Source organism: Rattus norvegicus, chromosome 13 (genome assembly GCF_021556685.1).
Source record: "Rattus norvegicus strain SHRSP/BbbUtx chromosome 13, alternate assembly SHRSP_T2T, whole genome shotgun sequence".
Taxonomy (NCBI): Eukaryota; Metazoa; Chordata; class Mammalia; order Rodentia; family Muridae; genus Rattus; species Rattus norvegicus.
The window spans coordinates 96,209,447-96,225,969 of NC_141546.1; the positions used below are offsets into that span (position 1 = coordinate 96,209,447).

At 41.7% G+C, this 16,523-nt stretch overlaps 1 protein-coding gene across 19 annotated transcripts in view; it reads right to left on the reverse strand.

The window, feature by feature from the left end:
- Positions 1 to 1,727: 1,727 nt before the first annotated feature.
- Enah (ENAH, actin regulator) overlaps positions 1,728 to 16,523 on the reverse strand; it is a 120,396-nt gene continuing 105,600 nt past the window's right edge. For 10 of the 19 annotated variants that reach the window (XM_087581281.1, XM_087581277.1, XM_087581272.1 and 7 more), the window contains 3 exons: positions 13,721 to 13,799; positions 11,768 to 11,825; positions 8,309 to 11,306 (listed from right to left, as the gene is read on the reverse strand). In XM_087581281.1, the coding sequence (XP_087437407.1) occupies positions 11,269 to 11,306; positions 11,768 to 11,825; positions 13,721 to 13,799 (175 nt within the window). In that variant the 3' untranslated portion in view covers positions 8,309 to 11,268. 19 annotated transcript variants of the gene reach the window in all.

A 16,523-nucleotide genomic window follows, 5' to 3' on the forward strand; every position in this document is an offset into this window, starting at 1 on the left:
GTGGGTAGCCTGTTTTCTCTTTTATTCCAACTGATAAGAGGGTCAAAAAACGATGGTAAGAAACCTCACCCACTTGTCGGGGTTCTGGCTGAAAACTCCTCTCAAGTCTCCTTACAGGATTTAGGTGGCCTGTCTGTGGGGACACACCTGTCTCAGCAGGTTGAAACTTACCTTCAAAGTTAGGTTCCAAAGGTTCTAGGCTCAGCGGTAGAACTACAGAAAATTAAAGACTCAGGTTACAACCGAGCTCCCTGGCTTCACAAATTCAAATGTGTATGAATCTTACAGCAACAACCATCCAGTCACCACAGTGTCAGTGTCTCATCTGGAGTGATGATGTTCATTTCTTTGTGTTGCCTGCATGTATGTGTACCTACCACGTGTGTGCATGATGACTGCGGAGGTCCGCTCCTCTGGAACTGGAGTTACAGACACCTGTAAGCCACTACATAGATGTTGGGAACCGACCCCGGGTTAAAGAGCAGCAAGCGCTCTTAATTTGAGGCCCATCTCTCCAGACTCCAGGATGATTTTAAAACCTAGCTCTGAAGAAGAGATCTTCGAGCTGGTTCTGCACACACCTGTTAGCATTTGGGACGCTGACCTAGGAGATCACAGTCTGAGCACTAACATTCGCACCAAGACCGAGGATAGCGCGTGAGGCTGTCTCAAGAACTGTGGTACTGATGGACGGCTTGGGCTGTCTGCAGCAGGCACCCCCAGGCAGCTGCCCCTTAGCACGCTGCAATCACAGAAACCATGACAGGATGACTCCTAGAAACCACAACCCATCACAATACGGGCAGCAGCCCCATGGCTTGGGGCAATCGCCCACAATCACCAGACTGCCTTCCCTTGGCTTATTACGGAGCAGCCATGGGACAGCAAGTGTATTATCTTGGAATATTCACTCTTAAAGATAGTGGGCTTTAAGAGGAGTATCTTCCTGTGAACTGAGTCATCTCACACATATTTTATACCGTATACACTTTTGTCCTTTTGTGATAGACGATGGATATTTCAGAGAGAGAAAGTATAAAATCTGAGGGTCAACCCTTAGTCCCCCATGCTGTGCCCTGCAGGAGGTGCTCCCCAGTGCCGGTTGGCTCTGGCGTGCTCCAGGGCTTGGTTATAGGCCTGTGGAAGTATGAGGCTGAACTTTTGGGAGTCAGGATCTAGTGAGGGTTAGGTTGTGTGGTCTGTGTCGTCAAAGGTGTTGGCGGTCCCCCTCTTTGGCTCTTACTGCTGCCTGGCCACTGTGACATGACCAGGCTTCCCTCTGCTGTGATGCACAGGGCTCTCATGATTATGGTCTGAAGCCGCAGTCCACATAAACCTCTCCTCCTAAGTTGACTTAAGTATTCGGTCTCCTCAGCGTTGGAAGACTGACTAGCACATTCTGCTACTTAGAAATGAGACTTGCAAATAAGCGGAGGCTTAGTTACTCAACAGAAGGGGCGTGGGCCTTCTCCACTGAGCCCATTTAATGACCCCACCATCACTGAGTTTCCATCAACGCTGTTAGTTAAAGGGGTCCCAGGAGCATTCTGGGAAACAGAAACAGGTTGCTTGCTCCCCTATGGATGGGAACACAGAAGAGTGGGCAATCTTCAAGTTGAAGACCAAGTGTCTTCAAGAGTCACCATTATGGAAACAGGGCGCAAACCTTCTTCATGTGATAGACTAGGTAGCTGGAGAGGAACTGGCAAAATAAACACAAACCTCTCTGGGTTAGGTATTGTGTCTTTTTATTTCAAAAGAAAGATACCAAGAAGCAGAAGAATGAAGCAGTTAAAATCAGCAAAGCTGCAAAGTAGGAAAGGAGCTAAAAGGGAGACAGATCTGATTGGGTGACAAAATCATTTTAGTGCAAACCCCAGGATCCAAGGCTAAAAGCCTAAGTCACAAGTTCAACTCCAGCAGCTTGCTGACCCATCAGCAACAGGGCTCAGCCCTTTCTGCTGAATCCTAGCTTTGCACATTCTGGACAGATCATGCACATACATGTTATATTCCAGGGTTACATGAGATTGCATGCAATTCACACATAACATCATTGGAAGGCACTGTATTGTGTAGCAGAAACCGCTACGTTCTGGCAAGTCTTCCTAGGGTGGATCACAAGTGGTCCTCCACGTGAAATCATTAGAAACTTTGGTGCCAAGCTCTGGCGCTACCTGATCCTACTAAGCCACCCATCTTGCCTTCTCGCCCTCTCTTCTGTTTCCCCCTCTTAAAGCATGTGCCAAGCTTGGATGACGGTGTTACTTGATGACGAAATCGTATTTTATACAGACTTTCAAAATTATTTCAGTCAATCAGGCAAAAACTTACAATAAGTTATGAAATCTACAGTAAGTTGTGGCCAGTTTCCTCTCTCCTGGATTCTAGCAAGGCCTATAATCCGTAAGATTCACTGAGATAAGGTACACAAGGCTGTAGCTAGCAAGTGATGTAGAATAAAACTTGACTTCTAGAAGTCTGACCTCAGTGAAGCTGCCGCCACACCTGACTTTAGAGTATCTAAGTCCCAGTTGGCAGACTGCAAATATTTATCATCCTTTACCAAGGAGAGCAGATCTGGGCATGTCTAAAGGACGTAAGTGCGTATTTCCAGTATCTGCCACAAAGGAAGAGGACATGAGACGAAAAGTTCAGAGTGTTCTGTAAGAAAAGGGCTCCGATGATACATCTGATCTCTAAGACGGACTGTTCTAATCCCACCCACTGTGCTATTCTAGTGTGTTTTTTGGTAATATCAAGTTGAGGTCTGAGAAGGAAAATCTATTTAAGGACCTAAATCTGGTTCTTTAGCCAGAAAGGGTCATCACTGAATTCCTAAGGGCTCAAAAAAACAAAAAACCCCACCAAAACCAACCTACCAAAACTCAAAACCAAAACAAAGAAAAACCTCTCAAAAGAAAAACAGACAAACCAATCAATGTTAAAAACAGCTTTCAAGTCACACACTGGCCTATTCATTCTGACTGCCAGAGCCTTTCCGGAAAGCACAAAGGAAGCAGCTGGCTCGCATCGGGTTGGACCTTCTCTCATGGGTCAGGCCCTGAAGTGCTTCTAGCTGGAATCCTTAGTCAACTGTCTGAAGTTCTGTTCTGGATGAACCACAGATGCAGCGGCCTTTTATCTTCCAATGGGGACCCCGGAGGTTCAGTGGGTGGCTACAGATTACAGGTTGCCTCAAAAGTACCCCAGGCCTCTGTTATAAACATGTATTATATAAATATTTTGTATCGACTACAGACACCTGTAGAAATGGAAAAGCAAGTCTTGTCAACAAGAAATGGATGTCCACACACAAACCAAGAAAGATTCTGAGAAAAAGTACACTAGTAGGTCAAAATGCCCAAACGTATCATCTAGGCACCTATCTTAAAAAGCAAGCAACGGGGCAGGTGGTTGTGGCGCACACGCCTTTAATCCCGGTGCTCAGGAGTCAGAGGCAGGTGGACCTCTGACTTCCAGGCTAGCCTGGTCTACAGAGTTCTAAGATACCCAAGGCTATACGGAGAAATCCTGCCTTTTAAAAAAAAAAAAAAAAAAAAAGACAGTAAATGAGGGATCAGAACACTTAAACAGTATCAGAGGGGGGCCTGTCAATTAATTGCAGTAAAGCTGGAGTTTAAAACGGAGGCAAGGAAGGATCGTACTTTGTATAATAAAAAGGGTAGAGGGGGGCGTGTACTGTCACCTTTTGTCAGTTTCAAGCTGCTAGTGACACAGTACACAGCTGGCTCACAGGAAACAAGCATTCACAAACGCCGCTGAGGTGCATTCTCCCTAGGCAAAGAGGAGGGTAAGATAGCGCTCACAGCAGCTCAGCAATCAGCTAGCCTAGAAACGGCTCACAAAGCATGAGAATACATGGGACTTTCTACCTAGCTCACTGGAGCACAGGTCTGAAAAACAACCCCCGGAGAACACGGGTCTTTCTGACCGCACATGCTTGTACTGAAGCCACCAAGTTGTCCCCAGTGTTTCAGCTTATGAAAGCACACAGCTAACGACCAATGCCTGATCTCAGAATGACAGACCATCTGCTCTTACCTCTTTATTCATAAATAGAAGAATTTCACCAATCATGATCTAGCAACTTTAAACATTGAAAAGCTGCTCTTTAAGATCAGAGAGAAGGGGGCTGGAGAAATGGCTCAGCCACTAACAGCACTTTTTATTTATTTGCAGAGGCTCCAGCATACAAAGGGCAGCTCACTACTGTCTATGACTCCAGTTCCAGGGGATCTGATGCTCTTCTTCAACCTCCAAAGGCAGCAGGCACATGTGTGGTGTAAAGATATGCAGGTAAAACACCCATATGCATAAAAAAAATAATTCTGTTTCTTGGGTGAAATACACACTGATCATAGCTAGAGGATAGGGGGTGAAGAAACAACTAGATGTCAGAAGCAGAGGGGACCTGATATACGAGTAACCTGGCACAGGGCCCCAAGTCAACGGCTGGCTGCCTCAGGACTCACATTTAGAGTAAAGCAGGAGCACAGAGAACAGATACACATCTGAGATGTCTCGCAGGAACCATAGATGCCCAAGTTCACTGTTAGGAACTTGGTGTCCTGAGTAAGTAGACAAACTCCTGAAACTGTTCTCTGCCCCTGCAGTAAACAGAAATCGTATCTAGATTTTAACCTGCTTTCCCCCCCAATTACCTTCCTCTGAGATATAGTTCTCCCAGGCAAAGTGCAAAGCTGGTACCAGGTTGGTCCCCAAAGGGCTAAGCCAGCTTGGTTGTTTTTCTCCTGATACACAAGAGAGGCCTGGTGGCTTCGGCATCAGGTAGGACTTGTGGTTTTAAGATTGTTAGACAATCCCCCAGAACAGACAGACCTCAGAATTTGAGAATCAAAAAATATTCGGGGAAATCCCACAAGTTAAAATATCAAATGTCAAAACTTGCCTGTTAATCTAGGTGAAACTTGGTGGTGGGATGACAGTCTTGTATGTCTCTCCTAAAACAAGTTTAAAAATCTTAAAACAACAAACAAACAACAGAAAAACTTTAAAGGAAGGCTGTGTAGACAGAACTGACTAACGATTGAATTTTGTTTTCTTAGGTACTTGAAAACGGTCCATGTGTTACATTCACCTCCTGGTAAAAACTGCATTTTGATTTTTCAGTGGTAGGGACCAATCCCCATACATACTATGCAATCCCACCGCAACTGAGATGCCCCCAGAGCTAGAAAATATGTACACCATATTAGCCATATCTACTGACAACACCATTTACTGCCTGTATTAGACACCTGTCTTTTTTTCTTTTTCTTTTGAAGGAGTCTGTTATCTATTGCTAAGGAAATCTTCCTGGAATCAAAAGGGGACAGGTAAAACAGACTGAGAGAAATGAAGCACACAGACATTTCTGATTTTATCAGCACAGACAGCCCTGTTCTCTCTTAGCTTAGTACATGTTTTAGAAAAGGCCTAGTTTGGTGAACTTGGCAATACTCTTGAGTTCCCTAATTCAAGTGAGTCATGGACTCTGCTACCTCTCAGTTCTTGCCTAGGTCCCTAATCAAGTTCCTCCTATATCCAGGAATCCTAGGATTCTAGGCCAGAAAATTCTAGAAGTTCTCTATTGGAATACCCAGTAAGCTTCAGAAACTAGGGAACGGTGACTGATCTCTGGTTCAAACATTTAACCCAAGCTTCAGTTTTCACTTATTCTACACGTTTAATGAGCAAGCACTGGAAACCTACCAGGGTTTATACAACAGAGCATCTCTAGCAGAAGGGAAAACCATTTCCCAAACGTCTCCTCCTCACATGATCCAGACTTTTAGCTTTCAACAGATACAACCAACGACTGTAGAACGTTCTATTTAATCAAGTCACAATGACCAAGTCACTTTCTACCCTTTCATTCAGTGACTGCTGCTTTACAAATGAACACAGTTCACGCTTGGAAAGACTTTCAAGCTCACATTTTTACCCCAAAGCCCAGTTTCCCTTCTGCAAGGTGACTATTCATTAGTAGAATACTGACAGAAGGCACCTGTCCCATAACCCTGTGAACTCACTGTTTCACTTTACTTTCTCTTCTAATTAACTCATCAATCTTACAGTTCGAACGTGCAATGTTTCACTGTTCCAACATTAAGATATTAAGACAAAATGGGGGGCAGGCCTAGAAAGCCAGCTAAATTGGAAGCACGCTTCCATTGCAAGCACAAGGTCACCAGTTAGATCCCAGAACCCATGCAAAAATGCTGGGTGTGGTGGTACAAGCCAGTACACCCAGCAGCAGGCAACAGAGACAGGAGGATCCCGGAGACTCACTGGCTGAATTTGTGGCCCTGTCTCAAAGGACATGGGCGTCAAGGTTGAACACTGGTTTCTACAGGGATATACTCATCTTATTCATCCACAAAGAGGTTTTAAAAAGAATCTTGGTACTTCAAAAAACCATTACGAGAAACCTAAGAGAACAAGATTTAGTCCACAGCCTATTTTGATGTTAGGAACAGAAAGATTGTATCCTATCCCCACCCTCAACCCCAAGAATATTTGGCATAAATAAATGGCTTCTCTTGAGAGATTGCTAATTTTAGCTTCTTAGTCAAACAGTTGTATGCTTAACAAAAAACAATTCCTCTAAGTACATGTTCTCTGCGATCTTCACATAAGTTACTGACCAGAGTAACTGCGGTTCTTTAAAATACAGCAAGTTTTGACTTAAAGAAAAAACAAAACAAAACAAAACTGAACTTATGAAGGAGTAAATGGCTCTAACCAGAAAGTCAGAGGTATCAACTCCAGTAAATTCTTAGGATCCTTTTCTATTTCTCAGAGCTCTGGGGAGATGATCAGATACCAATTGTATTGAAAACAAAAAATGGCGCACTCAGGAACAGGTTTGAGTTTGGAAGTGAAAACTAGACTGTCTTTAGGAACAGTGGGTTTTCTAGCATGACAAAGGGACAGGTGCCCCCTTTACGATCTGCATTTGTGTCCCTCTATACTCGAGTTCCTTTACACTCTGAGACATGGTGTCAGTATTATGTGTATGACCTGCAGCACTTTACTGGTTTGCTTTAGACAAAGTTTCTCTATGCATCCCAGCCTGACCTCAGATCCACAATCCTCCTGTTTCTGTCTCTAGGATGCCGGCTTACAGGTACATCCACAGGACAAGAGACCATCGTAAAGGGCTTAACAATTCTTATGGCAACGAGAAGAAATGCCAACACGTTCTGAAGTTCACCTTTGCAAGACCTGAACCATAAAAGCACGAGTTCTCAGCATCACTAAAAAGATGGATAAAAGTTAAGAGATAGTAATTTTAGCCAGGCAAATGAAAAGAAAAACCAGCTGTTGTTTTCACATCAGTGGGCAATAGAGTGGTTACAAACGCCAATCAGTACCAGGAACAGGAAGTACACAGAGGATGCAGAGGCCCGAGATAGAGACTGGGGTCTGCTTAAGGGGGCGGGGGGCACACAAACACACACTACACACACACACACACACACACACACTCACATATATACACATACATACACACATGTACATACACACAGACATACATACACATGCATACAGAGATATACACACATACATATATACACACAAACATACATACACATGCACAGAAACATACACACAGACATATACACACATATGCAGAGATGTACACACATAAACACACAAACACACATATACACAATTATATACATACATACATACACACACACACACACACAACATACACAGAGAAACACACCCACACCCCACACGATTGTTGTACTTCTAATGACATTACAGTTTGAAAATAAACTCAAAAACGACACTTTATAATATAGACAAACGTGCTGAGGCATATACACATAAAGCCAATTTAAAAAGATCACTGTAGATGGTACAGACTGCTACATTTAAAGTCAATTACTTGGCAATATTCTTTAATATGAAAATCACACAAAGAAAAATGAACTGTGTAAATGAGGTGAACTATATGTGATCCGTGTTATGGAACAAAAAATGGAGTAAGCCATTTCCCACCATCTTGACTTAAAAGACACTGTCAGGCTGAACTGAGACAGAAGGAATGTAAGACAGAAGGAACGCATGGCACTTCCTGCAGTCAGAAGGCAGAGATCACCATGCATCCCCGTTGTGTCATTCACTATTCCTGACTTGGATGAAATCTTTAAAGAACAGTGACGTGATGTGTAAACTGTAAACAGTGACGCCTTGGGCTTTATAAGGTGCTTGTTTCATGGTTTAGAATTAACACATTCTTTCAGAAGACCATGTAGTGTCACAAACCGGAAACAGTATACACTGCAATTTTATTTTAACCGCACAGATGAAGTCGCCGTGTAGGAGATTTAAATGGAACAGTTACGGTGGTAACAGCAGAGAACTGAAAAGCTAAACAGGAACCACACCTGCAGCATGAGGATTGAACATTCATCAGTGTTTCATCTTTAGTTCCGATTGACACATGATGCTCGTAGATTTTAAACAGACTTTGAGATCACGGTTACTACTCTGAAGGGATTTCAGCACCACGCTAAGGCTTGTACATTCAGTTTGTTTGCTATGGACTTGCTAGCCATTCACAGAGTGTATTGTAGAATTGTCGCAGGTCAGATCACAGTGTTGAGGAGAGCAGTGCCTTCCTGTCATTAGAGAGAATCCCTAAACTGTCCTCAGCTGAAGACATTCAGCACACAGAAGCAAGAACCCATCGTCACAGTATGGTTCCAGGGGGACAGTTCTGGGAAAGTAACTCGAGCTTGTGTTTCCCATTTGAGTCACTGAAATCTCTAACAATGACACGCAGGACTCTCCTGCTGTGTGACAGTGAATGTACAGAAGAGTCCACGTAAGCCTCCAGGGCAGAGCACGTGTAGTCATGTGGGACAACGCAATACGATGGAGGGTACGGATACAGCATGAGTCAACAGCGGTTCTTTTTCGTTTTTCTTTTTTTTTTCTTTTTTTGTCATTTTACAGACATTGTGTTAAATATTAGACCAAGGCACAAAACGTTTAGTGCATAAACCAGCTTCTTTTAGGACTTAGCATTTGACCTTAGCTTTCTGTCTCACTTTGGACCATTTATAACCAGTACTCTACCTACTACAGACTACTTAACCTTAGCAACAAAAAGAAAAGTGACTTTTGATCAGATCTGTAAGGGATATGACACATTTACACTATCAAAGTAGTTGCATAATCAAAAGTTCGGCAGCAAATGAGATGCCTACCTCTTTTCGAGAACAACTGACAAGCTTGCTGCATCTTTAATGCCTTTACTATGTCTGCAAGACAATGTAGAAGGGGCAGAAAAACAGCCAGAGTTGGATTACAACAGCTCGTCCCTCACACTTTAATCTAAAAATGAAGTAAGTTTCTACAGAAACAGAAACTCTTAACAACAATAAAAAACCAGTAAAAACTCCTCTTTCAAACATCTCTGCAGCGGTGTCAACTGCAGACTGCAGGATGTAGAAAACTACTCTCATCAAGGTTCGCTTTACAGCTGAGACACATGAAATCTAGAAAGCAAATCAAAGTGGATTCTATGTTTTAGTAAAAGTTGATAACCAAAGATTCCAAAGCAAATATGGCACATTAATAACTCAAGCATAGACCATGATGGAGAGCCAGGAGAATCTTTGATTTCCTAGATTTTCTAAAAAGCTAACACTACAACACAGAATCCCTCCCTTATTTTAATCTTGCCAATTATAAATTTCAATAAAGGGGTGGAACATATCTATCACATGTGCGCTCTCTCTCTCTCTCTCTCTCTCTCTCACACACACACACACACACACACACACACACACACACACACACACGTGCTCAGGGTGTAACAGCATCGGACACTTCCTACCACTTAAGCCTCACTTTAGTTTTATTAAAAGGAAACTGCCAAACCCTCACAGGTTCCCTCTCCCTAGTGACTTCTGTGACCCTGGTTGCGGCCACCACTGACATTTCTTGTACTTCAGCACAACAAAGGTCAGGAGTGCTTCAAAGCCAGGAGCAGGCACCCAGACACCGCAGCACTGTGGGAACCTAGTGACAATATCTGCCAAATTCAGGGATCAGACGTTGGAGTTCCACAGTGAGACGTAATTCATGTGAAATCAGAATCATGTTTCAGGGCGTTGAAATTGTTGGTTAAAATACAAATAGTTGAAGACATGATGTAAAAGATGTAAGTGCTTGGTCTTGTTAACATGTTTACTGATTAAAGTCACAAAGTATCTCTCTTATAATTCATGCAGATAATTGAAGAAAAAAGGATAGTGCAGAAATTAACTTTAAATAAAAAAATGATTCCTTCCCTTCCTCCCACTTCCCTATATTCTACAAAATGTTTTCCCTGGGACTAGGCCTTGAAAGGGCCACTACATATTAGTGTGACGTGCATTATTGTCTGTAATTAAAAAAGCTAACTGTGTGGTGATTGTAATTACATTATAAAAATGTCCACATGCATATGTCTAAAAAAGGTTGAAAACCTACAGTAAATCTATAATAGAATGTTTTACATTTGACCACTGTTGGTTATATAGAAGTCATAGATTTGGTAAAGCATTGTAACAATTTAGGAAGGCATCTAAATCTTTAATTTCTGGACGGACTTTATGTTTTAAACTACAAAATTGCATGAAGGCTAACCCGAGAGGCTTCCTATCATTCTAAAATTCCTCCAGTGGGCTAAACATTTTAGGACCTTCCTTACAGACACCACCCTTTGAAAGCACATACAATCCCATTTGTTCCATACTTATGGTCTTAACTATGCACGGAATATCGAATATGATAGGAAGACAAACCTGAGAGAAACGTTTACAATGCAACAGCAGAACTTACTAAATTAAATTCTTCATCAGCGCCCTCTGAAAAAAACCTCTTAAGCCTTTTTCGTCTTTATTTTAGCAATGGATTATGGAAAACGTGCAGATTCATCTAGACATGAAAATATTTCAGTGCACGGTGATCTTGCCTGACGGGTTTAGTACTGCTAAGGGAACTCAAATATAATTCTCCATCCTGTGGTAAAGGTCAGAATAAAAGCAGCACACTGAGGGAACAGCTGATCGCCAGAGTCACTGTGTCTGAAGGCTTCCAGAGGTTGGCGGTTTTCCCTCCTGACTGTGTATCCATTTTCTTCTTACAGCTTAAAAATTTTGGGGGTTGTTAACAGTTGTTTGTAGGAATTTTTGTTTTTCTCCAGATTCAAGTCCTGTCCCTCCTTAGTTTGCTTCTTTATGCAGTATTCGACTTGCTCAGTTCCTGCCTGATTGCTATAACAGGGAAGAAATGGTTTTCAAAGTCAATATACCAGAAAGGAAATACAGAGGAATGACTTATTCCTGAGAAATCTTCAGGGTTGTGTTCAAACTCCCTCATAAAAAGATACAGAATTTAAATCTTCATTCATTCTTTAAAGATACTAATCACACATGACTATATCCACCTACCCCCTCCCTGTAGATTCAAGACAAAAACACTGGTTCTGTGGGCTCCTAAACAAGGGGAGTGCAATGGAATGGACAAGAGATTTATCCTAGAAAAAAATCTGCCTGTTTGGTATTCCACCAAATTCTACATTTGGCACTTAGAAATCTGTTTATTTTCATTTTCACAAATAACTCCAACTGCAAGAAAACAGCAGCTTTCCGACAACCTAAGCAAAGGCTAGACCCCAGGAGTGAGTGTGACGTCACTTGTGCAGCCGTCTAAGGGCCACATGCCAGGTACTTACCATCAATGAGCTCCTCCTTCAGCTTTGCAAGTTCTTTTCTCATTTCATCTAAAATGTCCTGATGTATCAAGAGAAAACACCAGGAAACAAAATGAACAAAAATCAGGTGATGTCTAAGCAGTTTCTTGTTCAGATAAAAGTTAGTCAACATCACAACATACAGTTCTTTCATGTGCATGCACCCAGAGGACAGTCTTGGGTAGTATTCTCCAAGTGCAGGGCCCCAAGTCCCTTTTGTAAGGCAATCTCTTACTGGTGGAACTCAGGCTAGCTGGCCGGGGAGCAGAGGGCACTACATGCCAACACGCCTGGCTAGCTGGGCTTCAGAGGTCAAGCTCAGATCCTTATGATCACCCGTAAGTGAGCACACTGCTGCTCATCTCCTCAGGGTCCCTACACCTGACACTGGATCCCACAGTTCCAATTCTGTTTGTAGAACAGAACTGGCCCTGGTGAATTCTGTTTGCATTATTCTGGCCTAGAAGATATGAGACAGAAAGACTAGAACAGTCAACCCTGTCTACCATTCAGATGGCTGTGATGCACAGTCCTCTGGCAGCTTCCTGAGAGGTGATACATACAACAGTTTCAATAGCTCTTGGCAAATTTGCCACCACATTTGAAGTATGGTAGTTTCTTGGTACCACAGCTGCCGAGGCCTACTTCAAGTACCTAACAGAGCAGGCACCGGCCACATAGCTGCTGAGCTCTTAAAATGAAGTTAGTCTGAAATGAGACGGACTGTGAGTGTGAACCATGCAGATTTCAGATTTAATATTAAAAACGTGTTGGGGCTGGTTCTTACAGAGGACCCAGGTTTGGTTCCAAAAGCTGCCTGCAATCCTTTGAACTTAGTTCTAGGGAATCTGATGCTCCCTTCTGGCCTCTGAGAGCAGAAATAATTCACTAAATGAAACAATTCAGTAAAATGTCAGACCACTGAGCATGTATTTAACTTATTTATATCACACATGTACCTGGTGCCTGAACAGACCAGACCAAAAGAGGGCATTAGATCCTCTGAAATGGTGGCTTGTAAGAGATGGTACTGGGAGATGATCTGGGTCCTCTGCCACAGGACCAGATGCTCTTAACTACTGGGCCAGCTCCAGCCTCACCTGGTTGTTTTTTTTTTTTTTTTTTTTTTCTTTTCTTTTTTTCAGAGCTGGGGACTGAACCCAGGGCCTAAGCGCTCTACCACTGAGCTAAATCCTCAACGCCCCCCCCCCTTTTTTTTTGAAGTGAGACTATCATTGTGAGTGAGAGAGAATGACACTGTGTCTTCTATCAAGATTTGTAGATTCAACTGTAGACAAATTTAAAAGGACAATGACTGGTGACAAACAACAGCTACTTTTGGAAGCATTACTCTCAAATTATGAGTGCTACACTGCTCACTTCAGGAAGAATTTAAATTCTCTTTTAGAATTCATTAAAGAAAAAGCTTTTCATGTACAAGTGAGGTTGATCAATGACTACTGATCTATTAAAATTCCTTTACTTTTGCACTAATCTTATTTTTATAAGTGACTTCAAATACAATCGCCGGTCAGAAGTTAAAGTGTTGCTTCCCAAACTGCTCCTTAGAAATCCTAAGTGTGTGAGAGTGCCAGTTTCCTTGCATCCTTGCCAGAATCAGATCTGTTCAGATTTGTCTGGCCTATTTTTGCCAGGATGCTCAGGGGAAGGTAGGAGCCCACTGATATCACAGCAAGCCTTGCCCTTACATTTAAGCTGAGCCTTGATGCTGGAACTCAAAGGGAGCTCAATGACCCAGAAAGGAGCTGAGATGTACCATATGGGACAACTATGGCCATTGACTAACTTGTCTAAAGTATTTGTATCTGTGTGAGCTTTCAGAGTAGTTCCAGGACCCGGGTGGAATTATAGGGGTACGGTTCCCCACTGCCCCCCTAAAAAACAAGTGTAAAGGAAGCTACCCTGAGTACCTACCTGCTTCAGCCTGTCATAGTCAAGCCCTTCTGTCTGGACCCCATTGGCACTTGGCTGTGAGGAAGGTGTGGATTTGGGTCTGTACAAAAGAAATTCCCAGGACAGATAAATTATATTTACAACATCTAATGAGTTTATAAGTAAATATAATTTGCCATCCCAAAGCCAGATTTAAATTCATTAAAAAGTTAATAGTCAAAATTTCAGGACTGATTAGAACAGGCAGCAGGAAACATCTTTACTTTCTCAATTTAATCATTTATATTACAAGAGAAAGGAGACAAGGGAGACAATACAGTGATACTCCTTTATGTAGAGTAGAAGACAGCACCCCCTGGCACCAGAGGAACCCAGCATGCTGGCCCTGGACACAACAAGGCGGCCAGCTGAAACCCTCAAGGCCCATACAACAGTCATGTTTGGTGCTTTTGAAATACTATATTATGTATTAAATATCAAGCAAATCAATAAAGGGAAAGCTCTACTGTCTTAAATGTTTAACAGATCAGTTTGTAAGTTCTGAGCCTCAGTTTGTAGGAAGAAATAATTTCATAAGCCTAATGTCTTAGCCTGTTTGCTCCATTTTAAGTATTAAACAAAAAAGCTGAAAACTGACTGGCTATTGGGTTAGAAGCATACTCTCTCTCAACCGACTCTAACCTACTCTAAGTCCATAAACGCACTCTGCTTTGAAGAAAAAGAAAGAAAATAGAATAAATAAAAACAAAAAATGGGAAATTCTAAGACAGAAGCTGTATGTCAGTTACAATTGAACTTTCAAAAATTTAGCTCTTATTAAAAATTTTACACAATAAAGTAAGTGTTAGGGATTAGGCATATTTGATAAATTCCAACACCAAATAAATCAGTCATGGCTTCCTCTCCAATCCTGGAAATAAGAGAAAATCCTCAGTAGGAAACCCAGAGCTTCAGTCGTTCACCTCTCCAGCTTCAGGTTTAGAACAGCAACCATTCTATAAGCCATTAGTCAATCACATTTCAATTTTGCAGAGCACCAATGTAAAGAAATGTATCTGAATCAAGACCCAACACGTATAACTTGCTATAAAGCTGTATTTCGTAATTCACATAAGATGTAATACTCCAAACCCCAAGGCATTGTTCATGAAGATGAAATACATAATTTGCTTTAATATCAAAACATATTTCTGTGTAAAAAGCTTATTATGAAACAAGGATAAGCCGCTAGTTTTAACGTAGTAGGCATCTGCTTATACAGCAACCTACAGAAACAGGACTTACTGTTTAGTAAGTCCTGAGGAGTTACACAAAGAACTGCCCTCCTGTGAGGACACACCTTTCTTTGCTGAGGTGCTTACTTAATTCTAGTCATTTAAGATTCAAAACCCAGTGTACCGTGTATGGCTGGGTGCAGTAAATATTTTTGAGGGGTGGCTCACTGCATTTTATACTTATTATTTCTGCTTTCCAGAATTAAAATTATTAATAGTCTGCTTTTATTTTTCCCACCTGAGGTCAATTAGTGATTATTCTCCCTAAGATATATAGTATGTATTTCTGACATTCAAACAATCAGGTATAATCCTCTACTTAATGAAGAAATATGTATTTGTATATAAACATAAGCTATTGTATATAAACATATCTGGATTTATCAAACAATCTAAAATGTTAATAAACAATTGTCCAAACATGCAATTTAAAAAAAAAATTAACTCATGCTACCATGCAATCATCCACCACCACCACCACCACCACCACCACCACCACGACCACCACCATCACCATGAGAACTGACTCAAGGGGGGAACTTTTCATACTGAAGGAAAGAAGCAATCACCACTTTTTTCTTTCTTTTTTTAAAAAGGAACATTATCCTGGCACCAAGTGTGGGTAGCAGTAACGTGATAGAAGGTTTTGTTGTAAGGTACTGTTTTTCCTCTCTATATTCAAGCAGGTTTTCCTAATAAACCTTTTGTTCAGAATAATTAGCCTACCTCAAAGAAACAAATAAAAAGGCAGGATATTTATGGAAAATTAACTAGTCAGCAAAAATAAATCTGCCAAATATTTTGGTTGCCAGTGGCATTAAAGAAATCTTAGCAAATAAGAATTTGATCAGAGTCCGTTACAGAACTACTTCCTGACAGATCTCTACAGACTACTTAATTCATATTTTCAGTAAATGTGCATAAAAAAGGATGTGTGTTACCTGATGTGCATTAAAAACTATAACATTAATTTCTTTCTTTTCCTTTTTTGAACACATCTCTCTATGTAGCCCTGGATGCCTTAAGACTCTATGTAGATCAGGCTGGCCTCAAACCCACAGAGATCCTGGTTCTGACTCCAGAGCACTAAGATTAAAGGAAGGTACCACTGTGCCTGGCATACATTAATTAATATATGTCTAATAAAATACACGTAGGTCAGTGGTTTATGTGTTAAATCATTTACCTGAGACGAGGTCTCCCTATGTAGTCCAGGCTACCCTTACATCATAACCCTGCTTAGTACCCTGAGGGTACTAAGGGTTTTAACTTAAGGGTTTTCACTTGAACTGAGAATAAAACCTGAGTTTATTAGATGTTAAAATATATGTGTTTTTTTTCTTCCCCCACCCTTGGTTTTTCAATACAGAGTTTCTTGCTGTCCTGGAACTCATTCTGTAGACCAGGCTGGCCTCAAACTCAGAGATCCACCTGCCTCTGCCTCTGCCTCTGCCTCCTGAGTGCTGGGATTAAAGGCCTGCACTGCTATCACCTGGCTACACATTTTTTGTTTTGTTTTGTTTTTTGTTTTTAGCTTTAGGCGAGCATTA